Below are 15728 nucleotides of genomic sequence, written 5' to 3' on the forward strand. Positions count from 1 at the left end.
GCCAGACCAATCATCCTTTCCCACGTTCCACCAAAGTGGGAGGCATGTGGAGGGTTGAATGTCCAAGAGCATCCTTGGGCTGACAGATAAGACTTGACGCCATTGTGGTCGATGTTAGAAGGTATCTTCAAGGACTGACAAGCACCCACAAAGTTAGTGCCTCTGTCTGATCGAATACTTTTGACCGGCCCTCTAACTGCTAGAAACCGCCTTAATGCGTTGATAAAGCTGGATGTGTCGAGGGATTCTATGACTTCAATATGTACGGCTCTTACGCTCATACATGTAAAAATCACGGCCCACCTTTTGCTGTGTGAGAGGCCTCCTCTAGTCCGGCGTGCAGAAACACTCCAAGGACCAAACACATCAAGGCCAACATTTGTGAAGGGAGGGTCTGTTGAGAGACGATCTGCCGGAAGGCTGGCCATTTTTTGGCAGCTTACTGGAGCTCTAAGTCTTCTGCATGTCACACATCGGTAGATGATGCTGCTCACTTTTCTCTTTCCACCAACTATCCAAAATCCAGCTGCACGGACGGCCCCTTCCGTAAAGAGACGCCCTTGATGGTGAACTTGTTCGTGGTACTGTCTAATGAGCAGGGTTGCAATATGATGATTCCCTGGAATAATCACAGGAGTCTTCTCACTCTGAGCAAGACTCGAATAGTGAAGACGACCTCCGACTCTTAGTAGGCCATGTGCATCAATAAAGGGATCGAGACTTTTCAGAGGACTACTTCTGGGAACCTCTTTGTGTATTATGATACATTTGATCTCCTCGCCATAAACCTCTTCTTTGACTGTTCGAATGATGATGTCTGAAGCTTGGTTGGATTCCACAACACTAAATCCTGTCTTGCAAAGATGCCAGCCCTTACAAGGTTTGTTCGTTGTGATCGTGTTGTAACAACTGACAATATGTTTCATATGGGCGATGGCACGAGTCAGTGACCTCCACGAAGAAAACTTGGTGAATCGTTGGGACCCAAGTTGCCTGGATGCTGTGGCAGTACTTAATGTGGACACAAGCGGTCGCATGTCTGGATCTGAACCTGGGTCCACAAGATCAAAGGTGATGTCAGGGATGTCTTGCTCTGGTTTGGACAGAAACTTGGGTCCACTAAGCCAGTTGATGTCTTTTAAAGTGCCTGCAGCAACCGAACGTGTTGCATGGTCTGCAGGGTTCTGGTTTGTGGCCACGTAGCGCCACTGGCGTGGACTGGAGGATCTTCGAATGCGCAGGACCCGATTACTTACGTACACATAAAAACGCCTGGTCTCGTTACAAATGTAGCCCAGAACCACCTTACTATCTGTGTAATAAGTCACAGCATTAAGCTGAAGATCAAGTTCTGCTGAGATCAGGTCTGACAACTCAACAGCCAGTACTGCTGCACAGAGCTCTAATCTCGGGATTGTGTGCTCTGGACGAGGAGCCAGCTTGGCCTTTCCCATGACAAACCCCACATGCTGGTTTCCAGCAGTGTCTGTGACTCTAAGATATGCTACTGCAGCAATAGCTTTTGTTGAAGCGTCAGAGAAAACACACAATTCTCTGTTGACAGCTGTCGATGGTGAAGTTTCAGTGTAGGGTCTGGGTATCGTCAGACTTGACAACTCTGTCAGTGAAGCTCTCCACGAGGCCCAAGCTTCCTCCTTGTCTCGAGGTAATGGCGCATCCCAGTCACCATTCTCAGCAGTGAGCTCTCGCAGAATGGCCTTGCCTTGTATGACAACTGGTGCTACAAACCCAAGAGGGTCGTAGAGACTGTTAATGATAGATAAGACTCCCCGGCGAGTATAAGGTTTTGTCTCCTGGGAGACACTGAAGACAAAGCAATCTGTTTGAAGGTTCCAGTTGAGCCCGAGACTGCGCTGCATCGGTACTGTGTCTGCATCAAAGTCAAGATCTTTAAGGTCACTTGCATAGTCTCTTGAAGGAAAGGCTCTCATGACCTCCTTCTTGTTTGCTGCGATCTTATGCAGCCTCAGGTTAGACCTGGAGAGGACATCCTGTGTCTTCTTTAACAAGTTGATAGCTGCTTCGACTGTAGGCAGAGACTTCAGTCCATCATCTACATAAAAGTCTCGCATCACAAAATGCTTTACATCAGGGTCAGCATGGAACTCACTGACCTGAACGGATTGATGCAAGCCGTAAATAGCCACTGCAGGCGAGGGGCTATTCCCGAACACGTGGACTGTCATGCGGTAGTCCACGATATCTTTGGAGAGGTCATTATCACGGAACCATAGAAACCTCAAGAAGTTTCTGTCCTCTTCTCTAACCAAGAAAGAGTAGAACATTTGTTCTATGTCTGCTGAGAATGCAACAGCTTCCTTTCTAAAGCGAATCAATACACCCAGCAGTGTGTTGTTCAGATCAGGCCCCGTCAACAGCACATCGATGAGTGACACACCATTGAATCGAGCACTGGAGTCAAAAACTATTCTGATCTTCTTTGGTTTCTTGGGATGGTACACACCGAATGTTGGTAAATACCATCGCTCTTCCTCCTCACCCAACGGAGGAGCCAACTCTGCATGACCATTTTTGAACATCTGTTCCATGAAGCTAAGGAAGTGTTCCCTCATTTCAGGCTTCCTCTCAAAGTTGTGAATGAGAGACTTGAGACGCTTCAGTGCCTGAGGCCTGTTGTTAGGAAGCTGCTGACGTGGACTCTTGAAGGGTAAAGGGGCTACCCAGCTGTTATTTGTGTCTTTCTGTAGTCCAGCCTTCATTATTTTCATGAATGAAGCGTCCTGAATTGAAGGAGCAACTTGGTTATCCTCTTTGGTCCTCTTGAACACATTGCATCCAAGATGGTCAACATCGCAGATGGACTCTTGCTCAGGACATGTTGGAAGATGGTCTGCAACCTGGATGGCGCTGTACCTTTCTTTAACACAAAACACATTAGGGCATGGGTTAAAGATAGATGGCCTTCGCAGCTCTGTGGTATTTGTATAGAAGGAGCTGATTGCTGATGGCCTATGGACACTGCCAAGACACACGTTGCCCACAACAACCCACCCCAGATCTAACTTCTGAGCATAGGGCTGGTTGTGTGAACCATTCACCTGTTTGTGGACTTTATGTACTCTGATAACGTCCCGCCCTAGAAGAAGCATGATCTGGGCATTTGGGTCCAGATCTGGGATGAGGTGTGCCAGTGACTTTAAATGTGCATGATGAATAGCGACATCAGGGGTTGGAATCTCATCCCTGTTGTTGGGAATTTCATTGCATTCTGTGAGACTGGGTAATGGAATGCGGACAGTCCCATCAAGAGATTCCACCTCATAGCCACTTGCCCTCCTACCTGATGATTCTTTTACTCCTGCACATGTTCTCAGTATGTATGGCGCACATGGGCTTTTGTCACCAAACACTTCAAAAAACTGTGAGCGAACTAACGACCTGTTGCTTTGCTCATCCAAAATTGCATACAGCTTCACTGCTTTTTCTCTGTTCCCAGCTGGATATACCTTCACGAGGCATATTTTGGAACAGGATCGGTCCATCAGATCTCCCCCGCAAACCTTTGTGCATTTGGCTGTGATGTCCGATTGGGGCAAAGTTTCAACTTCCTCCCCGCCATGGTCTGGAGCAGGGTCCTTCACTTCTATCCAAGGTGCAGGCCCTGGATGTAGAGCTGTGTTGTGCCTTTCACTTTTGCACTCAGAACACTGCACTTTGACCTTGCAATCCCTAGCAAGGTGCGATGATGCTGAACAGCATTTGAAACACAAATTGTGCTCCTTCAAGAACATCTTGCGCTCATCAATCGGTTTTTCTCTGAATGCACGACATTTGCGTAATGGGTGTGGTTTCCCATGAATGGGGCATACTTTATCACAATCATCAAGCTTTGATGAGAACTTACTAGAATCAGAACTAGCTCTGGAGGATACGTCCGTTTTACAGACTGAGATTCCTCTATGCTTGTTTGGCTGCCACGCTAACTTTTCAGTCCTGGGGCTGATGTCTGTCTGAGTGATGAAGTTGAAGCTTGGATCGTTGGCAATGCTAGCCTCCTGGCTAACAAACTCTACAAAAAAGGTAAAGGGCGGATACGGCACATGCTCTCGCCGCTTGTACGATGCGCCAGCTGAAGCCCACTTTTCTTGCAGACGAAAGGGGAGCTTCTGCACGATTGGGTTGACACCTCTTGCTGTGTCGAGGAATGAAAGTCCAGGTAGGTCTCCTTCATCCTTAGCCAAAAGAAGTTCCATCAGAAGATCACTCAACTTTGTTAACTTAGCATAGTCTCGATTTCCTACCTTTGGAAATGTGTCAATGCGCTTGAAGAGAGAATCCTCTATTGCCTCTGTTGAGCCGTAGGTTCTATCAAGTCTTTCCCATATCATATCCAGCCCAGCTCCTGGATGATTAACATGAATTGCTCTGATCTGCTCTGCGTGTTCTTTTGACTCCTTGCCAAGCCACTTTAAAAGAAGATCCATCTCTTCACTCGCAGTCAAATCTAAGCCACTGGTTGCAGATAGAAATGAGCGTTTCCAGGCTCTGTAGTTCTGTGGCTTGTCATTAAATTGAAGTAAGCCTGTAGACACAAGTTCACGGCGTGCAAGATATCTCACAAAATCATTTGGGTTGGGGCTGCCATAGTTGGCGTTAGGAGATATGGGATAGGCTGAGGGAAATGCACCACTATAGTCATTTTGAGATCTGAGATTCTGGGTTGGAGTAGCAGAACTGTGTTCAAATCTTACTTGTCATGGCTCATGAACATCTTCTTCCTTACAGATCTGAACTCCATGTGAGCTGGGGAACGGCTGTGATTTTGTTGGCGTAACACTTTCATGCCGCTGATGCTCTGTCTCTGATACTTTGCCTTGGTCCGCAACATACTGTTGTGTTCGTTGAATAGTTTCTAGAGGGTCAGAATCTAGTACAAGGTCACAACTACGTCTTTCACTATTGATATCAGCTGCAGCTTCTAGCACTTCTGCCTCCACAATGGCTGCAGCAGTTTCTTTCTTGTATTCTAGCATTTGCATTGAGGCTTCCAATTTAGCCTTTTCTAGTTTTAGGTTTATTTCCTCCTCAGCATAAGAAAGACGAGCCTTTGCTGCTTCTGCACGTGCTCGTGCCTTGGCTGCAGCAGACCCAGTTGATGATGCATAGGAGTGCACAGAAGGAGCGTGCGAATGCGTTTTTGACATGGTTGTTTCTTCTGACTTGGACTGAACAATTTCTCAGCGAATCTCTGCTTAGATGTGCTAATTGTCCATTAGTTGATTGTGATGATGGTCTCCCTACCATCTGTCGGCGTTTCCACGTTATCTTGCCCGCTAGGAAGTGTGGTTTCACTGTACTGCCTCTGCTATGGTTGGGCAGTCAGCTAAACTCCTTCCCCACATCAAGACTCTGATGTCACAGGTTTATTGACACAGGGAAAGGTGAAACTGTAACAAACAGTACAAGGCATAATCACTGTACTTATTCACCATGTACATATATAACGATGAAAATATATTAACCCAGTTTTTTAATATGTCAACATGCAATGTTCATATGAATTACTTCCCTTTTTAAGTCAAATACAAACATCAAATTATGATTTTAACAAGTCTTGCTATAATGAATGCCTCCAATACGTTTGTCATTCCCCTTTAACTAGCTCCATAAGCGATTGCTAGCTTAAACTGCACAAGATAGGTTTTATCATTAAACTTACAGAAAAATGAACTTACTTGAAAGAAAGTGGTCTATACATGCACATAAAATATAAAACAAGTCTATACATACCCACAATGCTACCAAAGGCATAGGATGTATATGGATGCCACTGGATTTATCTGGCTAAGGCCACCATGCTGCACATGCCTTCTCCTTAATTCACAGACTTACTTCCTGTTTACCGACGACATCATGTCCTATTACAGACTACAGGTTTTAAGGTGGCACCAGAGAGTTACAATTGCATATTTAAACATTTACCAAATCCAAGAAAACAGTCTACCTTAAAAACTTTTGATATCAGAACAGATATATCGTACTCCGTTACTCCTAAGGAAACACTGGAACTCCTCTCCAGTAAACTGACAACCATTTTCACTTACGAGCTGTTGTGGCAGACCTCTGCGTGCAAACACTGACCGAAGTCTATTGATTGTGCTGGCAGCTGTTGCTTGCTTTACGGGGATGATTTCTGGCCACTATGAGTGAGCATCAACCACAACCAGAAACATTCGGTCCATAAATGGGCCAGCATATTCTATATCAGGGGTCAGCAACCTTTAACACCCAAAGAGCCATTTGGACCCGGTTTCCACACAAAAGAAAAAGTGGGGCCACAAATACTTTTTGACATTTAAAATGAAGATAACACTGTAGATACTATTTTTTTACCTTTATGATTTGTGTAAACAACTAAAGTGTGTTGCTTATGAAATCCATGAAGTGCTACAGAGAAAATTACATTTTATTTATGTAATTAACACATTCTCAACTCTTAAAGAAATATAAAAAAAAGGAAAGACACCCAGTTGAAGGTCTCTTAACCCTGTACTGCATGACTTTTTAATTTTTGGGGAAATATTAATATTTCACCCTATTTTGGGGGAGATTTAGGGTCCGTAATAATATATCAATCATAAAATATGGCACCTCCCCAAAATGATATTGGTTTGTAGCTTCAAGGCAACATTGTGCGATAAGGGTAATCAAACACCAAGTTATTCTATAATAAGTTTTATTATTACAACAAGAATGAACAAATAAACAAGCAACAAATAAACAATCTAAACATTTCACAGAACGATAAAACACCAAAATACATCCAACATTTGACCCTAACCCCATGCATACACACACACACACACACACACACACACACACACACACACACACACACACACACACACACACAATTACTTTACCTGATTCAGGGATCCACTCTCCCCCCCCCCCCCCCCCCCACCTTCAACTCATCATTTCATTGGACAGAGATGTGCCTGGTAGCATTATTTGAAGGAAATTTTTTTATTTTTTTTTTTTGAAGGGCCAGTGTGAGACATGAAAATGGGGTTTGTTGCCTCAGGGCAACGCTATGCAGTAGAGGGTTAAATGAATTTAAAAGCTGAACTTAAATGATCCATTTAGCAGATCCATAAAATGTACATTTGTCCAACAACACCTGACATTTTCTCAGTGCCTTTAAGCGTCCCTCACGAAGAAGAAGAAGAATTGATGTTACTCACGTCCTCTCTGCAGCTCACTAGCTAGGCAGGAGAGTTAGCATCCACATGGAGGGTTAGTTGTTTTTTTCGTATCTTTTTTCGCATCTTTTGGCCACTTTCACAAGGATTTCCCCCTCTCTGTCGCCCACTGCACATCCGGGATCCGTTTTAACCTCGCCGCCAGTCTGTTACGTTCTCTCTTATAACTTAACTGGCAAGGTTAAAAAATTGAACAGCTTTGTTCAAGGTTAAAAAATTGAACAGCTTTGTTCAATGAAACCATCACAGGAGATGATAAAAGTTCATATTTTTAATCATTTCATGTTAAAACAACAGAACAGTTTATCAATCCTAGTTTTTGATATTTAACCCCAGGTGAATAAAAATAATGAAATATTAACATTTATACAGTTTATGCTTTAATGTCTGTGCCTTTAAAAACTGATAAAAGTAAAGGAGAGTTTGTATTTTCTCAGACTCTTCTTACTTCCTCAAAGAAATCTTTTTCTTCAACTTGAAAACAGTTCAATAAAAATCAACTGAAAGGTGAGCTCACTAGTTTGTTTTGAAGCTTCTGACCATATCTCATGGTTTTTTATCAACAGGTGCAGTTTGTTCAGTTCTGTTTTTAGGATTTCTTCTCTGTGTTGTTAAAATGTTGAGAATAATGTAATTAATATAGTTTCTGGATCGAAAAAGTTCAGACTGACTGATTGACAGGACAGATGATCAGAGGTGCAGAGTTTTTACCATTATCATTGACACCAGGACAGAAGAATGGGTAGAGTTTCTCAGTGAAGGAGCAGCCAGTAAAGGAGTAGATAAGAGCTGCATCATCTACATCATGAAAGGAGACCAGACCCTCTTCATAATCCACAAACACTCCCACCTTCTCAGGACAAAACTGAGGAGAGAGACGGACCTGGGAGTCCTCAAAAGCTACACATACATTTCCATTTACTACTGCTACAGTCCAGTAACCATCCTCAGGACTGAGTGTGATTTCTTCCTTTCTGTTGACTGACTCTCTGACCATTCCTAAAATCCAGTCTCTCTTTTCTTTAACCCAAACCTCAAAGTAAAATCTGCCTGAAGAGAGACTCTGCTTTCCTAAAACACAAACACCTTTAGAAAATCTCTCTGGGTTGTCTGGAAGATTCTTCTTCTCATCATCATGGTGTACTTGTCTTTCATCATCAGACAGGATGAGTTTCCGATGTGCTGTATCAGGATCAAGAGTCACATCCACTGCATACTGCTGGACCCTCTTCAGCTCAGCCTCAAACAGCTTCTTCATTTCTTTACTGAGAGTCTCCTTCAGCTGATCCACAGCTCTCACCACAGTGCCCTCATATGATGGTGGATGGATAATGACCTCTGTCCAGTCCTTGGTGGCTGGAGCAGCTTTCAGGGATGAGAATCTTTGGAGAAGGCGGAGGTGGTCTTTAGAGCGTGAGAGCTGCTCCACCTCAGAGCTTCTCTTCATCAGCTCAGAGATTTCCTGTTCCAGATCTTTGATGAAACCTTCAGCCTGTTTCTCTGTTGTTTCCTGTTTATCTTCAATCTCCTTTATGAGCTCGTTGAGGCTTTTCCTGAGAGACTTCGTTAGAGCAGTGAAGACCTGAACACCTTCTGCTTTCTCTCTGTCTGCAGCATCTTTACTCATCTTCACTGACTCTTTGATCTCCTGAATCTTTAGTTGTCTCTTCGTGATCATCTGTTGAATTTCAGTCTCAGTCTTCCCCAGTTTTGCCTTCTTTCCTTCATATTCTTCTCTCAAAGGAACAAACTCATGAGTCCTGTGGTCTATAACAGAGCAGAGCATGCAGATACATGTCTGATCAGTCTTACAGAACAGCTCCAGAGGTTTATCATGCTTCATACACATCCAGCCTTCCAGGTTCTCCTCAGGATCGATCAGCTGATGTCTTTTCAGACGTGAAGCTGTCAGATGAGGCTCCAGGTGAGTCTGACAGTAGGAGGCCAGACACACCAGGCAGGACTTCAGGGCCTTCAGTTTGGTTTCAGTGCAGATGTCACAGGGAACTTCTCCTGGTTTGGCAGCTTGTTGCTCTGAGCTGCTGCTGCTGACTTTCTGCTGAGCTTCACGTCTGAATTGAGAAACCATCTCAGAGATGAAAGTGTTGATGTACAGCTCGGGTCTGGTCTCAAACACCTTTTTACATGTGGGGCACTGACAGGTTTCACTAATATCCCAGTGTTGACTGATGCAGTTTTTGCAGAAGTTGTGTCCACATGGTGTGGAGACTGGATCAGTTAAGATATCCAGACAGATGGAGCACTGAAACTGATCATGAGATAGAAGACAGCTGGCAGCAGACATGTCTGCACTCTGAAAGAGAAAAGAAACTGATTTTATTTAAAATTCAGTTTTCATTCTATTTAATGTGGATCCATTCTGCTTTTCCTTCTTTCCTGCCACATATGTCCTGTTCCAGGCTGCCTGTGGAGAATCAGTTTCAAGATTTTTTTTTCTGTTCTCTTAGTTCTGTTTGATGACAATCCCAGCCATGCGTGTCAGGCTGGATCATGAATATAGGGAACAGGGAACAGAGGTGATGAGAATTACCTCTGTTCCCTCTGTGTTGGATATAGGGAGAGAAATGCAGAATAACAGTTGAGGATATCGTAAAGAGGATGGAAATGGCTGTAGTGAAAACATACTTAAGGTAGAGGATTGGAGACAAAGAAAGTCAGCATGAAATGAATAAAGTGAATCAAAGATTTGCACTGAAACATGAATGTGATCAACTAGACTCACCACTGCTTGTAGAGACTCTGCTGTGTTGTTGAAGACAACCTGATGGACTCCGTTAAATCCCCACCTCTCTCTGCAGGTGTGTCAGGCACCCTTGTAGTAAGCTTTTCAGACCTTGAGATTAGGGATGAAAGTCTTGATGCATGCTCAGTCATCCAGGTAAGTAAATCCCAAAAGGTGGATTCTGTTCATCTGGACGTAGGGTTTTCAGTGGGAGAAACGTTTCATGACTCATCCAAGTCATGAAACGTTTCTCCCACTGAAAACCCTACGTCCAGATGAACAGAATCCACCTTTTGGGAGTTAGGGATGAAAGGTTTTAACTCTAAACTTTTTTTCTCTGTCCAACAAATGTAGTCTGATCAGTCCTGCTGTTAAATAAACTCTTATTTCATCCTTTTGTAAAACCAAACAAACACACCAGCTTCAGCAGCATAAAATTTACATATACTGACAAAGAAAGAAAGATCCACATTTGGCTTGGACTTTTAAATTGTGTGATCACGATTATCTGTACTCACCAGTATTGGACAAAACCTCTGCTGTGCTGTTGAGAATGGCTGTATGAGCTCAGTTTCATGTTCCTTTAAAGGGAAACAGATAGTATAACAGATTGTATCAGTATTTAACTGAAAGTCTGCTGTGACACAAACATTTACTTTCATCTAGTAAATGTTGGAATGTCACCTATTCAGATTTTTGTCACATCTCATTCTCGTCAGACTGGATTCCAGGATTCCTCAGACACAGGAGTAGGGATGGGTACCGGTATCCGGTGCCATTATGGCTCTGTCATAAACGGTAGTAACCAGACCGAAAAGCAGCGCACATTTTGGTGCTTTATTTCGGTGCTTTTTTCCCTTGAAATGTCATACAATTTGGATTCTAGCCAATCATTTTACCTTTGCAAGTGTAGTAGGCGGGCCCAGGTACGTACGTTCTTTTAGAGCAGAGCTACAAATTATAAATGCCCAAAGCGAAGCGGTCAAAGTCTGGCTGTACTTCAGAGCAAAAGATGCAAACTCAGCAGCCTGCAACAAGTGCTTTAAGGTGATACTGTGCAAAGGAGGTAACTCCTCGAATCTGATGAAACACCTGGCGACGTATAGCATTTTGTTAAAAGCCGAGAAATGCGCCGTATTTGATAGCTTGCTGCAAGAGCTCACACCGTGCACATCTACTGCGGGTGGGTTGCCAGTTATCTGACCCGGAGTTAGCAACATCCCCCAAAAACCCGAAGAGTAGAGTCCTGGCCCCTAGCCCTGCCAGTGTAGCAGAAATGATGACGGCCGATGATGGCAGCAGCAGCCGTTCTTCTCTGCGTGAGTAGCTTAATGTTGTTCGTGTGTAATTTACTTACGCTAACCACGTTATTAAATTAATGCATGTAAGGTGACCTAGCAAACACTGTCGTAGTTACATGTGGCTGACTTCTTGTTTGATGGCAGATACTCCCTTCACCCTGGCCAAAAAGGCTAAAATGGCCAAAGAAAAAGTGGAAAACAGCTAAACATGAGAGGTTTTTGGACAAAGTTTGTTTTTTCCATTGTTTAAGCACTGCTTCCAGCCTAGAGTGATACCATAAATCCCCTATAGCTGCAAAAAAGGCTAACATTGTTATCTTTTTACAAAAAAACAGCTAAACATAAGAGGTTTTTGGAACATGTGTGTGTTCTCCATTCTTTAAGCACCGGTTCGAGCACCGTTTAGGCACTGGCACCGTTTCAAAAGTACCGGTTTGGTACTGGTATCGGATAAAACCTAAACGATACCCATCCCTACACAGGAGGACTGGACTTTATGGACTTAATGTTAAAAATTAGCAAAAAGAAAATCTGAACCTCAACCCATTTTTACCCTTTCCTCTTTTGGTTGTTGAATGCTTCAGTGAGCAAAGAACAAAAAATGTTTGTCACTTTTCACAGCTCAAGATTGAGAGTTACTCTTATTTAAAATGAGAGGACTATTTTTTAAATGATCATCTCTACTCACCAGTGTTGGACAGAAGCTCTACTCTGTTGTTGAAGAAGGCTGGATAATCCAGTTCAAGTATCTTTGAAAGAGAGAGAAATATTTTATAGTTCTCACTTTAGGTTTCACTTCTTCCTAAAACGCTTGTCCTTCGGGTTTTGCTCCACCCCTACAAGACTGTAAAATGATCTACAGTGTCCACCAAATCCATCGACCTGAGCTGAAATATGACTCACAAAGTGCTGAATTACATTAAACTGTCCAATATGCAGAGCTGCTGGATTTGTTGCATCTATTGTAAGTACATAGCTGGTGGAGAGTTCAATTATACAGTGTTATTTAGGATTATTGAAAAAAGTTGGACCTGTCCAAGCTTATCTTTTCAAGTTTTTGTCGACCTCGGGTGACTCCCAAAAACCTCTCTGAATGATGCTAAAACTGATCACATTGACTTCAATTCTGTGCTTCAGTGTAGTTTTAAAGTACTTGTAATTTACTTCAGAATCAGCATATCGGGACCTTTCACATTCTCTAATACAATCTAGGATGTGCTACTGCTTGACAGCTTGCTCTACCTTTTTCAAAAAGAGTGTGACCAAAATGTATAAATTTGACCCAAATCAATCACAAAGAGTGTGTTGCAATCAAAAACCACCTTGTGATTTTTTTTTTGTTGCTAGCAGATAGGAGAAGTTTGTATCGAAGACATTAACTTGTCTGTAAACAGTCACCATTTACTCTCTGAGCTGTAGTGAAACACTAGTGAAAAAGTATGATAGGGCTGTTCAATATAACGATATATATCGGATGATGATATAAAAATGTCTAGCGTTTCCTTTTACGCTATCGTTTGTTTCGTGGTGTCGCAAAATAAACTATGGCAATATTTTTTCATTATTTTGATGGTCACTGTAGTGGCTATATTAATTTCTTAAAGTTCTCTCTTTCTCTTACATTTAATATAACCACACTACAGACGGACAAGCGTTTGTTTTTATGCGTTGTCGTTAGCAACAACAACGGTAAAACCACCGCGTTTCCGCTTGTTCCACATAAACCTTTCACAATAAAGCTCAAGATCCTGTTGAGACTTTTCAAAATAAACTGAATCACATGAAAGATGCAGAGTGTTTACGGATGAGAAGCAAAAAAGAGCCGTCAGGTGCTAAAAACTAAACCTTAGACTCAAACGTTAGAACAGGCTTTTCCCCGCAGCACGCCGTGTAATAAATACAAAGAAAACGGCAGCCGTTACAACTTACGTCTAAGAATGTATAGTTTCATGCATCAGTTAAAACACTCGACTCCAGGTACGCGACGCCCAGCTGGAAACACTTCCCGCAAGTCGAGCTGCCCGAGATTCACAGAATTTACACAAAAAGGTTACATTTTTGTGATTTATATCGTTATCGGACGATAGATGTCTTAATATCGGGATATGAGATTTTGGTCATATCGCACAGCCCTAAAGTGTGATGCTCTTACTTTGAAGGCAAACCTTCTACACCTCTTTCCTCGTGACAACTGGTTGTAAGATAGTTGCAGACTAGTCTCTAGGCCTGTGTATCTGAGGTTTCATTCTCTTGAGCCTACACAGTAAAAAATGGAGTGTCAATATTTCAGTGTAAACCTATTTTAACCTAGAGAGAGTATTTACAACTCTGTGAGGAGTAAACCAGCTCTAACGTCAGAGTTAAAAGTCAGTGTAAAGTTCTGTGGACACGGAGTGAAGACTTAACTCCACACAGTGTTGATTAGTACCAGTCCGCGGGCGTGTGCGGTCTGAGAGCTGTGACGCACGCGGAATTTTCTCCGAAGAGCTGCCACAGTCAGGTAAGTTAAAGTAACATTCCCATACTGGTAACATTGTTTAGTAAGTATTTTTAAACTGAATAGCTCTTTATAGTTACACTGATGTCGAATGAGGAAATGTTAGCCGCATTTACCCATAGGTTTAATGATATTGTCGAGTAGCTACATGCTAACCGTTGCTAAAAGTTCAAATGTTCGTTATCTTCTCACTGAGTTAAGATTAACCTAAAACATGTTAACTATGTATTTCTTCTAAGTGCAGCTTAGATAATATTATTGTCACATGTCTAATGGGATAGTTTTAGCAACTAAATTACCGTTTATTAGTAAGCTAATAATCGCTAATTGGCTTCGAAGGAACTATCAGAAAAAATGGGTAGCATTACAATAAAGTTTACTCTACTGATTTATATTATTTTAAGCAAATGCCAAAGGCATACACTAATTTAGAATTAATTCAGAATATTTTGTATAAATTAATTTACAGCAATGTTAATGATATGTTAATACACATTAATTGTTCACAGAAATAAAGCGAATTGCAGTAAGAGCGACCAATACTTGATAAGTAGACTAAAGTTATTAAACAATATTAGATGTTAGTCACACTTGGTCCATTTGCAGTAACACTGGTTGATAAAGGATCTTTATTAGCAGTTAATCTGTTACTTATTTCTTCATGCTGTAGCTGCTAAGTAATATTAACTTTTAACTGCTTCTATTTTGTATAAAAACTAAAGCTCTAAAGTACATCCACAGTCTTAAACTCTTTCCTGTATTATTTTTTTCTCTTTTGTTTTGTGAACAGAATATGTTGCTGCGTGTTTTGTTTGGTGGGGAGCAGAAGTATGTTAGGCTGTCTGACCTGACATTTGATGCTTTCATGAAAGAAGGTTAGAATATCAGGTTAAAACAAGATAACAATGTTTACCTGGTCAATATACAAGCTTAATTATAAGCTTAATTATATTCTTACTCAACTACCTAAGTTGGTAATTGTTTCTGCTTCAACAATGAATGAGAATTACCTATATTCTTAAGCTTCATCTCATCAATATTTTGTGAAGACATAGCCTTACTCTACCATTTGATAAGAAAATGCATGGCCTTTTTTTTTTTTTTTAACAATTTCTGTAACATTTCTTTTCCCTTACCTTACTTCAGTGTGCCTAAAATTTAACATACCAGAAGGCAGACAGCTAGATATGAAGGTGTTTGACCAGTCTGACACAGAAGTAGACGCAGAGGTGTTTGAAGAAATAGTGAAGGGGTCACCTGTAACCTTCCGAGTCATGCTGAGCAATGAAGAACTTGGTAATCACTCACATACGTATATGTTTATATGAAATTTAAAGGTTGAGATTGAAGCATTAACAGTTAAATTTAATGCTTCTGCTTTGGTCATGTTCCTTAATGCACAGGTGTATCTCTGTCATCATCATCTTCTCCATCGGATGATACAATCATTCTAAACTTCACAATGTGTGAACCTCCTGAAGAAGCAGCAACCACTGAAGGAAGACAACCTAAAAGGCCAAGATGGCGCCGAGTATGGCAGCCTCGTCGCGAGCTCCCCCAAGCAACGGCTTTCTTCTGTGTTTAATTTTACTTTTCCTTTATTTTTTCACGAGCAGCACTTGTCTCCTTGTGTACGACCGACAAACCTTACTGGACATAAAAGACGGTCTTTCTTATAACTTTCCGGAGTTCAAGTTTTGCAACACGGACGCTCCGTTTGCAGACCCCCCATTCATCTCACCTGAGACGCCTTTGTTCTCTGGCCCTGGAGGCCGCAAACGCCGACGCAGAGGGAGAAGATCTGGCGTTCTGGTTCGACTGAGACGGCGCACTTACAGACCACCGTTACCCAGTTTATTACTGGCTAATATGCAGTCTCTGGAGAACAAGCTGTGCGAGCTTCGGGCACGGATCTCATTCCAGCGAGAGATGCAGGACTGCTG

At 42.2% G+C, this 15728-nt stretch overlaps 1 protein-coding gene across 3 annotated transcripts; it reads right to left on the minus strand.

Annotated features, from left to right (window-relative positions):
• Positions 1–6938: 6938 nt before the first annotated feature.
• LOC120746291 (E3 ubiquitin-protein ligase TRIM39-like) lies at positions 6939–12831 on the minus strand. 3 transcript variants are annotated; one of them, XM_040051724.1, is made up of 4 exons: positions 11977–12831; positions 10506–10568; positions 9988–10098; positions 6939–9558 (listed from the first exon to the last, which is right to left on the minus strand). In XM_040051724.1, exon 4 carries the CDS (start codon positions 9547–9549, stop codon positions 7906–7908), a length of 1644 nt encoding a protein of 547 aa, XP_039907658.1. In that variant the 5' UTR covers positions 9550–9558; positions 9988–10098; positions 10506–10568; positions 11977–12831; the 3' UTR covers positions 6939–7905. The 3 variants fall into 3 exon arrangements, with proteins under 3 accessions (XP_039907658.1, XP_039907660.1, XP_039907659.1); XM_040051726.1 differs by lacking the exon at positions 11977–12831 and adding an exon at positions 10672–10821; XM_040051725.1 differs by having other exon boundaries at positions 6939–10098.
• Positions 12832–15728: the final 2897 nt, after the last annotated feature.

The sequence above is a fragment of the Simochromis diagramma genome, unplaced genomic scaffold, assembly GCF_900408965.1.
Source record: "Simochromis diagramma unplaced genomic scaffold, fSimDia1.1 OVJJ01000107.1, whole genome shotgun sequence".
Taxonomy (NCBI): Eukaryota; Metazoa; Chordata; class Actinopteri; order Cichliformes; family Cichlidae; genus Simochromis; species Simochromis diagramma.

Bases quoted from the DNA above. Each gene is read 5' to 3' on its own strand.
- LOC120746291 (XM_040051724.1), bottom strand. From the start codon at position 9,549: ATGTCTGCTGCCAGCTGTCTTCTATCTCATGATCAGTTTCAGTGCTCC.